The 13,734-nt window shown below is 35.7% G+C and overlaps 1 protein-coding gene across 1 annotated transcript in view; it reads left to right on the forward strand.

Moving 5' to 3' along the window:
• The window catches only part of EXOC4 (exocyst complex component 4), a 736,410-nt gene that overhangs the window by 325,120 nt on the left and 397,556 nt on the right, over positions 1 to 13,734 (forward strand). The window contains exon 10 of the mRNA XM_046669741.1: positions 2,489 to 2,585. Within this exon, the coding sequence (XP_046525697.1) occupies positions 2,489 to 2,585 (97 nt within the window). The remainder of the gene's footprint in view (positions 1 to 2,488; positions 2,586 to 13,734) is intronic.

A 13,734-nucleotide genomic window follows, 5' to 3' on the forward strand; every position in this document is an offset into this window, starting at 1 on the left:
TAGAAGTGAGGTTCTATGGTTTATTTTATATAAAGTCATTGTTAATGGAATTGTGCCCATTGGGAGAGAGGCACCCAACAGTTTAGGGCTAGACCTGAGGCCTAAAGGAGTGGTAGGAGGGGAGGAGGCTCTCCAGATGGGAGTGCAGTGTGGACCAGGGCATGGAGGTGGGCATACATGCAACGCTTTCAGTGTGCGTGAAATTTGGAGCTAGGTTAATCAGGTCTGTATTTAATTACTGAATATCTAAAATCATAGAACTTCAGAATTTTTAGAAACCATTGGAGGTCATGTAGTTCAGCTCACATTTGTCTTTAAAAGAGATGCTCATAATGATTAGATTAGTGCATTATTTTTTTGGTGTAGATTTATGTATTTTATAGGAAGTTGTTTATGTTTTCCTGGAGTGCAGAATATAACCCGGTTTCTTCTACACATGCACGCTTCCTTGGTGATTCAGATCAGACTCCACTTTATGCTCTGACAAAGAGAAGTGTTGATAAAGAAGATATATTTATTCTGGGGTTTTGTCTGTCTGTAACCATACCATGTGACCTTTTGAAAAGGATTTTTATTAAAGGAATAGAGTTTGTGGTAGTCTAGACTCTCTCCTTTTGCTTTCCTTTTAACTCAGCAAAATCACTGACTTAGCAGAACACTAATATCTCTGATGCAAATATAGTAATATTTTCATTTTTTTCAAAATGAGAGAAAACAGCTCATGATTTTGAATCAAGAGCTGTACATGCCAATTATATTTTCTGTTTTTCTTAAGAAAAACCATGTTCTGATTAGTTGGTGGAAACAACTGATCCAAATGGGATTTGTCTAGACTCTCATGCCTCTGGGAAGTCTTGATGATCCAGGGTATGGATTTCTGAAGCTTCACATGTTTTTATCAGTCAATTTCCAAGATGCCGCAGAGACCATTAAGACAGATAATAAATCGGGTGAGATTTAGTTATATTTGGTATCCTGCAAAGAACTATAATTAGAATGAAAATGTTTAATTTAGACAAAAGAAATGAAATATTTTAAGTATAGATTGTTGGGTTTTGAGGAAGCCCATTAAATAGCATCTTCCTTTCCTGTCAAAGTTCTGAAACTATTAAGAAACTATTAACATAAATAAGGTAGGTGGAAGGTAAAATACCACTTTTATATTGGTATAAGTGAGACTGAAGGATGTAGCCTAGTTTGCGAGCAAAGTGAGTTTTCTAACAGAACATCGAAATTAGACATTTACTGATCCACTTAGAGAAGGTGCTAGACTACTTCATCCTTCTCTGACAAGGCAGGACTTTCATTGCCAAATTTAGCGAGACAACACTTACTATCTACAGGAATTCTGGTTTCTAAAGTGGAATAGGGGGTTCCTGAGGCATGCATGCCCAGCTTTTTCTTCTCAATTTTACCTAAAGAGTTTCTTCACTTCCCCTAGAGTGGGTAAAAGATGGAGGGAGGCCAAAAATTACATTAATTGAGCTTCATTCTAATGGAAAGAAGCATGAATGGGGGAGGGGGAGCATTTCTCCCAGCATCCTAAAGTACACATTTTTCACATTCTAAACTCTTTGAAATTACGATGTATCTTAAATCAATGGCGTCTTAATGGCTGTTTCAATTCATGAACCTCTTAAGGACCATTTGAGGAAAGAATATGAGTCTTGGTTTAGGAACAGCTTCTCTTTAAACCTTCTGATAGCATCAAGAACATGTCAACATTAAACGTTGCAGAATGGATATCAGCAGCCTGGAATAAAATACTTGGTGACACTGTTTAGAAAACGAGCTTTTTGACAATGCTGAGTCATTCAGAAGAGCTAGACTCTGACTGTTATAGTTTTAAGAAGACCTTAAACAATTTATTTTTCTTATATTTCCTTATTAAATGTGTAGGAAAGATTGATGGTAAACATCTATTTATTTTAAAAACCAAAGGAACTTTTCAGTGAGAAAAATAAAGATTCTAAGTAATAAGGAAGCATTGTATAGTTTAATTAGCAAGACTTTTTTTCTTAGTGTTACATAAAACAGTAGTGTATCTTAACAATCAGTAGGGTCTTAGGCTTGGTCGGTTAGGTTTCTGTGGGTCTCTGCTCCAGTCTTTACAGCCCTGGACATCTTTGAGTGGCACTTCCTCCTTCCCCTGAAGGTTTCATGTGCTGTACTTTCCAAGATAGGCACTGCTGATTAGAGGTCAAAATTAGCCTTAACTGAGTTAAATCCTTGCACTGTTTCTTTAAACATATTATTTATTCTTACTCTGCTTCCATGTTATCGCTTCAAAGAGAAAATGCTAATCCATAGTTTAGTTAATAAGAAGGACTGGATCAAGTCATTCAAAATAATTTTGTACATGTTGAAGGCAATCGTTTTCAAAGATGGTCTTACTTATAACAGTATAACATTTGTCTGTATAGGCTTGGTTTATTTCTTTGTAAAAGTTCTAATAAACTAAATTTCTCTTTTATCTTTTTGCTGAAAGGGGGTCCTGATGACAACTTAATTGAAGGTGGAGGAACAAAATTTGTCTGCAAACCTGGAGCCAGAAATATTACTGTCATATTCCACCCATTACTAAGGTAAGTCGAATCCTATGTACTCACTGAAGATCAGTGTTTTCATTATTTATGCTGGTAGGTCAGTCAGCCTTGAACCAAGTCATTAAGAACTTGTTCCGTTTTCTAGGGCCTCACTCTCAAAGTTTGTCAACAGAACAAGTAGTGTCAACCCCACTGAGAAGCTACTTGTTCTCAGGAGTTCACTCCATAAATACTTGGATCTGATTTTCCTTCCTGCTCCCTGCCCCTGCCCCTGCCCCTGCCCCTTCCCCCTCCCTCTCCCTATCGCTCTCTCTCCCTTCCCCTTCTTAGCTGTTTCAGGGGTTGGCAAACTGTTGCCCACGGAAGAAATCTAGCCTGTCATGTGTTTAAGTAAATACATTTTTTTTAATAAAGATTGGCACCTGAGCTAACATCTGTTGTCAATCTTCTTTTTTCTGCTTCTCCTCCTCCTCCTCCTCCTCCTCCTCCTCCTCCTCCTCCTCTCCCCTCCCCTCCCCTCCCCCGGTACATAGTTGTGTATTCTAGTTGTGAGTGCCTCTGGTTGTGCTATATGGGATGCCGCCTCACCATGGACTGGCGAGTGGTGCCATGTCTGTGCCCAGGATCCGACCTGGGGAAACCCTGGGCCGCTGAAATGGAGCTCGAGAACTTAACCACTTGGCCACCAGACCGGCCCAGTAAATACATTTTTATTGACATACAGTCATGCACCTCCGTGTGTGTGTGTTGCTCATAGCTCCTTTTGTGCTACAATTACAGAGTTGAATATTTGCAACAGCACTCATATGGCCCACAAAACCTAAAATCTTTACTCTCTGGCCCTGTATAGGAGAAAATTGCAGACCCATATCTGCCTAACTAATTTACACTAATGACTCAGATATCTTTTCAGAATTGGCAGGTCCCTGAACAAAAATGATTTATAAAAACTGAAATACATTATGTCAGTCAAATACATGGCTTTATATCTTGAAGAAAAACTTGATGGTGACTAGAATGAAATCTGTTATAATGCTCAGTTTATTGTGATACTATGATTGTCAGACAATAAGAATTCATGATACTTCCATTTAAAAAATTTCTAATCCCTAAATACATTTAAAAATGTACTTCTTGGGAGTGGACAAGTCAGGTGGTATTGTATGGATCTAAAGTTTCAGTTTTGCAAGATGAAAAAATTTTACGGATCTCTTATACAACAATGTGCATATAGTTAACACTACTGTACTGTACACCTAAAAAAAGGTTAAGATGGTAAATTATTTGCTATGTATTTTTGACCACAATAAAAAGGAGTACTTTCTGGACACAGATATCCAAGATAATGTTATTTGTGCATTTTCTCTGTAATGAACCAGTGTACATTTTTGTCGTATTTTTCTATAATGGACCAGAAACTCTTGGGTTCGTTAAAGTTAGGTACCCCAGCTCATCACATTGACGTCTCAGGTGACTCCTCTGATATTTGAGGCATTTAGTATAATAGTTAAACAAATGCTACTGAAGTGGCCAGAGATAATACTCTGTATACTTTTCCAAACCATAAGCAGTTTATTACTGAAATTGTCCTACCTTCTCATTAACCAAGACTTACTAAATTGATATCGGTAGAAATACTTCAATTTAAATCTCTTATTTAGGTAACCAGTTTTTTAAATTGTACTGGAATACTTTACCCAATTAGTTTTAAATGCAAAAATACAAATACGTAAATTAAACAACAAAAAAACCCTGGCTTTCACACATAAAATAAGAGATTTTTAAAGAAATGTTATTAACCTTAAGAAAATCTGTTTTAGCAAACATTTGCAGCAAGTAAATTCATATAATTTAAGAATTAAGGAATTGAGAGAAGTAAGACTATTCCTTTATAAATTTAGTTGATTTTACATATATATATATTACAACATATAGAATTTCTAGATTAAGTAACAATGCTCTTATATATCAACTGACTTTGGTAATTAGTACTCACTCTCTTCTCCAATTACAATTGATTTCTACTTAGTTAGTGTTGCTAATTGTTAGGAAAATGGAGAAATACCTTAATCATTATAGGCATCTTCTAACCTAGATTTAACACCATAATTTACTGCTAAGTTATGCTTTGGCTTGTATAAATGGAATCCTTATGCTTACATTTGTTCCTAAGTATAGAAGAAACCCTTTGGAAGCTTTTAAGCAGTGTGCTCAATAACCACTTTTCAAGAGATTTTTTTCCCATAAACTTTAAAAAAAATTTTAATGTGAAGTCAGGAGAATGGGAAAAAATATATGGTTATTTCACACTTAACAAAATGCATTTCTGGTAAAATACTTGCAGAATTTAATGTATTACAGTTTTTTTGTGCGTGTGAGGAAGATTGGTGCTGAAGTACTATCTGTTGCCAATCTTCCTCTTTTTGCTTGAGGAAAATTGTCCCTGAGCAAGCATCGGTGCCAGTCGTCCTCTGCTTTGTATGTGGGATGCCACCTCTGTGTGGCTTGATGAGTGATGTGTAGATCCATGCCTGGGATCTGAACCTGTAAACCCCAGGCTGCTGGAGTGGAGTTTGCAAACTTAGCCACTACACAACAGGGCCGGCCCCAATAATTTTTGACAATTATTTTTTAGTATTGTATTTATGCTGCTTCACTAGGGAGTTTTCAGCTTGATAATACTCCTGCTCGTTATACTCACTTGTTTGGTCTCTACTTTCACTCAGAATTTAAGTTTATTATAGGTTAGAACTGGAGAAAGTTTTGTTGCGTGGTATAAATAGTTTATCATTCATTTGTTCTCTGTGTAACTCTTAATGGAAGTCACAAGAATATTTCGTGGTCTGCAAGGTAATTCCTTTCTAAGCAGGTGATCATTATAGTCTTTAAATTAGCCTTTGTCTCAAATTGCAGTGTTCCTTCTCAAACCCATTATAGAGTCTCAGCTGAAAACTCATAATGCGCTTATTGAACTTCAAATGACTAATATCTTTTAGCATTTTTTTATTTTAGTTTTTACACTTCACCGTTGGCTGATTATTGGATTTATTATTTCTTCTAGAGTTTGGAAGTTTAGCTTTGGTAATGAGAAGAATCAATGTGCATTATCATACAAGGATATTTCATTTTTACTATTATCATTTAAAGAAAGCTTTTCTCATTTCTCCTGTAGTCATTCTTTTATTCTCTCGACAAATGTTTATTGAACACATACGATGTGTGTTCTCCCCTAAATGTGGACTTTTGTTTAGAAATAGTCACTCTTATTTTTATGGGATTATTTAAGTAAAATATGTATAGATAAATTTCCCATCCTTTGCCCGTTGCTCTTTTTCCATGCCAGTTCCAAATGAATGTGATTTACCATTTTATTATTTAAAAGACAATATAAACATAGTGGAAGAGGCAGTGTAGAAGAATGGGAAGATGGGGAAAAAGCACAGGATTTGAAGTTGAAATCGAAAACCACAAGTTATCTAGGTTCAAATCTGGTTTCCTTTACTTCACTTTTGTTCGCTGGTTATTTATTGGACTCTGATTCTATGCCAGGTCCTGGGGAAACAAAAAAATAAGATCAAATCTTTGTTGAAAGGTACTCACTTGGTAGTTGCATGGGTGGCAAAAATGAAGAAGCCCAAAACACCAATTATTGGAGAGGACGGGCATCAGTGGGATTTCTCATACCAAGTATGTAAGTCAATACATCCTCTCTTGAAACTAGTTTGACATTATTGAGCAATCACATATCTTGTCACCCAGTGGTTCCCCTCCAAATGAGTTTCTACTTGTATGGAGTGACTCATGTTATTTTCCCATCTCAATTTTTCAAACTCTTTTTCTAACTGCTTATAATAATTATTCTTTATTTAGAACTTACACATATTCAAAAAGTAAGTTCAGAAGGACCTTAGCACAAGTTGACTTTTATCACAAGCCAACATGTTTGAACGTTGTCATTGTTTTCTTACACTCTGTTATTGAACTCAGATATTTTTCATTGGAAGGGAGAAACCCTTTCAAGTGTGTAGATCCTTCATTTTCCTTTGCTGCTCTTCCCCCATGTCTAGCAACACTTGTACTCTGTCTTCCAGAAACTTTGCGTACGGCTTTTCTACACTTTGTTTATTAAAAATGTTCTTTGCATAATTTTTATTCAGATGGCAGCACATTCTTTGCAGCCTAAAGGTTTTCCATATTGAAAACTCTGAACCACCCTGCTAAGAACACCACACAGCAGATTCCCATTATGCTGTTTTATATATTCCTGGCAGTCATTTATCCTATCCTCCCATAAAATTATTGTTCCAGGTCTTTGGATCTGGTAACCTTGCAAACTTGTTTTTGTACCAGCCTCATCACTAGGAAATCTCACGGGTATTTGAGGCAGATCTACTGACTTCCAATTTGCTCACTACCCATTAACTCTGCTGGCCCCTTGATTTGTTTATTTAATGCTTTTCTTTACTATTTTCTCTTTCTGATTAAGAAACCAGAAAATTGTCTCTTAGAGAATGAAATTTTTAAAAGATGAGCTATAGTATTACCTTGCTTGCTTCACTCTTAGCCTTACAAGACATTGTGTGCAAGTAAACCCTTAAGGAAGGCTTTGATGATGAGGTCATCTAATCAATTTTTCTGCCTGAGGTTCTAAATGAACAAAAACATGGTGAAATAAATAGGTTTCTAGCCATGCCTAAGTAGATTCTGAAATACTTTCACCAAAATATAGACCCTGAACACGATAGACTCTTTTTTCCTCTGCTGAAACGTTTGCTGTTTTCAGCTTTCTCTGGAAACATTCCAGAGGAATGGATGGATTCACTATGATAAATGGAATATATTTTATAGGCTTTGAATTTGGGGAACAGAAGGAAGATATGTTAGTGTTGAAATTTGAATGGCATATTTCTCTTCTTTTGTCTAGGTTTGACATGCGTTTAGGTTTTTTACAAAAATAATTTTTTTAATAATTACATCATGGTAATTATTAATCATGATCTAAATATAAATAAACCTTCACCAATGAAGTATAATTTATTAAAATATCAACCACATTTTGACATAGAGTAACAGTTTTTAATTACAATTAATATATAATGAAACCATTTCAAGAAATTTGGAATTACTCTGTGGCTGCTATTTGTGGAATTTTGGAGGGAGAGAGTAAGACTTTATTTTTCTCTTTGTTGTTACATTTGTTTCTCATTCTTTATTCTCTAGAAACTGAAAACAGAGAATATATTGTGGCTTAGATTTGTTAGTACAGTTTCTTCATGTAGCAGAAAATGGGTGACAACAAAAATTATTCCTTTAAAAATCTAAATGCTTGTAGAATATGACTAAAGTATTCAGAAAATGCTCTAATGCTTTCTCTGTTTATCTGTCATGTATGCAATCTGAGCCAATAAGGCAAATTGATGGGGAGTGTTATTAATGAGAACAAAGTCATACATTTGGCTCTGTTGGACTCTCCATCTCACAACCGTAGGCTTCTGGTTTCAAAGATGGAATCGCAAAGAAAAATGTTGAGATTTAATGCAGCCCATCATTGCTTGAGAAACAAAAATTCCAAAGCCTTAGAGCTAGGACAAGTCTCATGAGTCCCAGGAAGCCTTTTCCCTCTGTCCTCACATGGCCTCTTCTTTTTATAAGGACAGGAGCCCTATTGAATTAGAGTCTCACCTTTGTGACCTCATTTACCTTAATTATCTCCTGCAGAGAATGTACGCTAAGTTTTGCAGTTAGAACAAACTCAGGAAATTAATTTAGTAAATGACTTATTTAATCATTCTTTTAGCACTGGAGCCATTGTTTCAATGGAAAGACATCTTGTATATTGCATGGTAGAGAGACTAGACCACTGAAAGTGGGCTGGGGGGTGGGTAAGAGTGACCACATTTTTATTTTTGATGTTGGCCAAATCACTGGGAGTCTTAGTTTTCCCTGTCTGTAAAATAAAGGAGTTGGTTGGTTTAGATTTTGCTGTCTACTTTTCAAGTTATGCAATCCTGTGACTGGGAAATGCTTTTATAATATTTGGGGACTCCAAAGGCGTGACATTTTAAAATTTAAAAGTCCAAATGACAACATGTTCCTTGTTTTGCTTGTTTGCTTCAACTAGCTTTTAAAAGGATTTGGTTCTTTAGGGTGGTTAGCACTTTGCACACATAAAGTGTGTTTATTAGGAGACAATTGAAGAGCAGATGTTTGCAGTCTTGGGGTGACTTGGCAGAGGTAAGAGGCTGGAGACATAGTGGATGATGATGGCATTTAAAATTGCAGAAATGTCACTGATGCTTACTCTGTTGAATGCAACTTGAATATTGAATATCCAGGCTGTGAACATTTTTCAGTATTTATCAGCCACACTTCATTAAAATCAGACAGCAATTAAAGTCTTCCTGGGTAGAACAAAAAATGAAATATTTATTGGTCGATAAGGAAGAGGCTGGCATTTAGGTCAGTGAGGGAGATGAAACTTTCTTGGCATCTTGGGCTTTGGTATGGACAGTATCTCTCCTTTTGGCTGCACGCCTTTCTTAAGGCAACAGCAATAAGAACAAAAAATCATTGTGATCATATCGTCTAATCATATTTGTCTCTAATTACAGAGAAGAATAACTTCTAAAAGAATCTTGTCGGATATAGAAACTGCCAGTTAGCAGACAGTATGGGGGACTGTTCCAAAGTTACCCATGGCCTGGTTGTGAAATAGCTTTAAAGTGCCTGTGATTATGAGGGGTCTTGAAGTTAGGTCAACAGGTAACAGAAACCAAACCTGGAACAATGAAAGTCTCCAAAATTGATTATGCCATTAGCATAGTGGGTTATATTTCTAAAAATGGTATTCCAAAGTAAATGACAACTGTGATTAACATTTTTATTTTATATTTTTTGTATTATTAATTATAGCACTTATAATATTGCTTGTTGACACTGCTGGCAGATCAAAGGCATATAAAATTCACTGTTATAATTAAGCATAATAAAAATCCATTTGCTCATCCATTTAACAAAATTTATTGAGAATTTATTTTATGCCAGGTCCTCTCCATTTCATGACTAACTAAGCCTCTGCCCTTGTGTAATTTAATCTAGTGGAAAAGCCAGACAATAAAAAAGTAAAGTAATACACATAGAAAACAATATCAGGTACTGATAGTTTTTTGAAGAACAACAGAGAAGATTTAGGAATTTGATAGTGACTGGCAGTGTAGGGGGGGCCACTATTTTGGATGATAGGGTAAACTGGGAAGGCCTTTCTGAGAACAGGACATTTGATTAGACTTGAAATGAAGTGAGGGAGGAAGCCATGTGACTATCTGGGGGAGAATGACCTGGGCAGAGGAAATTTTAAGAGGAAAGGATATGTTCATGAAACAGTGAGCAGACTAATGTGAATAAGGGGTGTGTGTTGCTGGGGGTGAGGGTGGGGATGTTGGGGCAGATGAGTGAGGAGCTAGTAGGCAGGGTAGTCAAGGTAAAAATTCCTTCTTTTTGTTTAAACATCAAGGAGGGCATTATGTTTAGATTTGCAAGAAACTTTGGGGACTAAATCTAAACTTCCAAAGACTATCAAGGCTTAGAGAAAGCCTGATATAATGGCTGTCAGGAAAAACTTTTCTTTTCTTCTTCTTCTTCTTCTTCTTTTTTGTTTTTTGCTGACAAAGATTGGCCCTGAGCTAACATATGTTGCCAATCTTCCTCTTTTTGGTTAAGGAAAATTTGCCCCGAGCTAACATCTGTGCCAGTCTTCCTCTGTTTTGTATGTGGGTTGCCACCACTGCATGACCACTGATGAGTGGTGTAGATCTGTGCCCAGAAACCAAACCTGGGCCGTCGAAGTGGAGTGCATGAACTTAACCACGCGGCAACCAGCCCAGCCCCAGGAAAACTACTTTTTGAGACTTTTATCTTACTGGATTTGGGACATTCGGGAAGTTCTGTTTTTAATGGAGAGGTCATTAGCACTACTCTCTCTGGTGTATTGAAAATCCTTTGTCCCTCCTAACAATTATGTATCCTGAAATGGAAAATTATTATTTGATGTAGCCCACTTTGACAGTATTATCCAAAGATATTGAGCAAATATTATTATGCCATTAGCCTATCAAGCTGTTATGAAGTAGTTATCCTGTGTGACATTCCAGACATATGCGTTTTTAAGGAATAGTTGTGGCTGAACTATAGACTCCTGTTTTCTCCTAAGGAAGTAGTATGGCTTGGTACACTGTTTTGCAGAAGGTCTTATAATTTTTGTTATAAGCTTTACCAACAGATCTAACAGATTTTTATAAAAAATAATTCTAGGATAATCACTTAACTACTTATGAATTATATATATTAGTCTAAACCTGGTCTAGCACAAAAGATCTTTTCAACCTTTTCTGGCACTAACTCTTTCTCATAAATGAGTGAATTTGGTAAGACCATTTTAGGTCTTCAAAATTCCAAATCTGATTCTTTTAAGATCTTAGATTTCTGCTCTTCATGATCTTTCCTTTCTCAAATCCTTTCCTGACATCACTTCACAGTGAAGGGGGAGGACAGTGGTTGAGATGTGTCTTCTCTATGAAGGGAGTACACAATAAATATTTGCTTAAAGAATTAATAGGTAACTTATAGCAGTGCTTAGCAAATATTTGTTGATTTGAAGTGAATTTTTTTAATCAGATATGAATAAAAATGTAAAGGAAAATTATTTTTTCTTTAGTCATGAGGTTGAAGTAGATCAGTCTTTCTTGCATACCTAACAATGGTACACTAGATTTTTTTGCATCTTTGTAGTTCTGTTGTAACTAGAAAGTGTTATAGGATAAAATATAGAAATATAAAGGTAAATTTAGAAATTTGCTTTTTTTAATGGCATTGATCCTAAACTACGACTCTTGTAACTTAGCTTCATGTTCTGTTTTTAGTAGTTATTAGAAATTTAGATACTTTTTCCTTTCACCTTTTCTTTTTTCTATTACTACAGGGAAAACTTATGATTACATAAAGTAACTTTTGCCTTATCATTCTTTCATGAATCATGGAAGCCCCTTCCAAGATTATAAATCTTTTCTAATACAAGAAACCTTGCTTTGTAATCTTTCTTATTTGGACTCTTTTTTTAGATTTTTTTCACTTTTTTTTTTCTTTTTTTGCTGAGGAAGTTTCACTTGGATTCACCTGGAGCTAACATCCATGCCAGTCTTCCTCTATTTTTTAGGATGTGGGCCACCAGCACAGCATGGCCACTAACAGACTGGTGAAGGTCCACACCCAGGAACTAAACCAGTGCTGGCAAAGTGGAGTGTGCCAAACTTAACTACTAGGATACCAGGGCTGGCCCATTTTTTCTTCACTTTCATTTAAAACTATACAATAGCCTCTGCATCATTCCTTGATATTAGATATACATATATATAGTGTGTGTGGTTTGCTTTGAAAGAGGATTTAAGTTTGAGAGTTTAGAGTAAGCATGAATGTCACAAGTTGAAATAATTGTTCTGTATTTCTTTTCCCAATGTTTTTACCTTTGAGAAATGCACAAAAGTTGTCCTACCATGTCAGTTTGATGTGTGCATTGCTATTTGGCAGAATATTATTCTGAGTGTTCACAGGTATGTGATATTTTTATACAGATAGATGTTTGTTCTTAATGAACTAAAGCGTATGTAGACATTTTGAAAGATGCTGGTGATTAGACAGTCTAGCAAATAACATTGTAGATCATACATTATTCATGCATGGGAGGTAATGTGGCTACCCTGTTGCATTTTTATGAAACTCACTGCTTTTTTCCCGGTCCTCGGAATTATGAAAAATATTGCTATGTTTTCAGAACATCTGACCTGTGAAGGCCTGTGAAGCACTTGAGTGGTGGTATATTAGATTTCAAACCCCACATTTGAGAAACTGATTGTGAATTTATATTATAAACGTGAAATGCTTTTAATCTTCAAATTAATTTTTTGAGATTAAAATTTCTTTTCTAAGGTTTTATTTTACTTTGGTACTTTCCAAATATGTTGTATGATATATGGCTGAACACTGACTGCAGCTAACTGGCAATTTTATATTAGTAAGTGAAATTGGGAGCCAATCAAGGCTCCAACCCACATATCAATGTACATTTCAACAACAGTGTCAAAAGCGGCAAAAGGTGCCGGTCTAGGGAGCAGGAAAATACAGGTCATTCCTATGAGAAACAGTAGGAAGAACTAGAAATGTTAGTGAAGAATAAGATTTGATGTCTGTTTTCAAATATATAAATATATATCACTTAAAAGAGATAAAGCCATTTTGTTTTTTGTTATTTCATAAGTCTGCATTAGAACTACTTGGTTGAATATTAAAGAGATTTGACTCTACATAATGCAAATTTTCTAATGAATAAGGCAATCCAGATATAGGAAAGCTTTCCTTAGAAGACCATATGCTTCCTGGAGATGCTTAAGCAGAAGCTGAATTCAAGGTACAGTAAACTAAATGGTGAACTGTCAGGTCTACATTCTTTAAATCTGCGACTGTCAGTCTTTCTAATATACTGTGCAACTTCAGAGCTCTGGATAGATATGTTTCTTCCAGTCTTACTCATTTAGGTTACTTTGTTATACTTCAGTTTAGTGTTGATGATTATCATTGTCAGGATCAAGGAGTTGTAGTAGATTTCTGCGTCATTTCAGTTTTGATTTTCTTCTTTCCAGTACAAGGGTAAGAGAGACTTGTGTTGTGGCTTATCTTGAGCAGTTGTTAGAGAAACTCCACCCCTCCCTACCCTGGGCTTCCTTAGTCCTCTTTCTATTTTCCTTCTCTGCTCGTGTTTTTCTGTTTTTTTCCTGTGCCAGTAACCAGTACAAGTGAGTATAAATTAACTCTTTCAGTGACTTTAAAGGCAAAAGAAAGCTGACTTTCCTCTGCTATAAAGGCTAATATGGGACTAAAACTGTGTTTCCACATAAACCTAAAATCATCATGACTGCTCCTGTAATTTTGACCTAGGGTTAAGCTGACATTAGATGCAGATTTTTTTGTTTCTATCAATTAAATTTTATAATTCTCAATTAACATTTTTGGAAGCTTACATATAAAAGACAGTAGAAAAGATTCTTTTCAGTGCAAAATGTTTACATAATTTATGTGTGCTTTTTATGTATTCTGAACATGTATTTGTCTTGGACTGCAATAGCTAAAATATGCTTAT

The sequence above is a fragment of the Equus quagga genome, chromosome 8 (genome assembly GCF_021613505.1).
Source record: "Equus quagga isolate Etosha38 chromosome 8, UCLA_HA_Equagga_1.0, whole genome shotgun sequence".
NCBI lineage: Eukaryota > Metazoa > Chordata > Mammalia > Perissodactyla > Equidae > Equus > Equus quagga.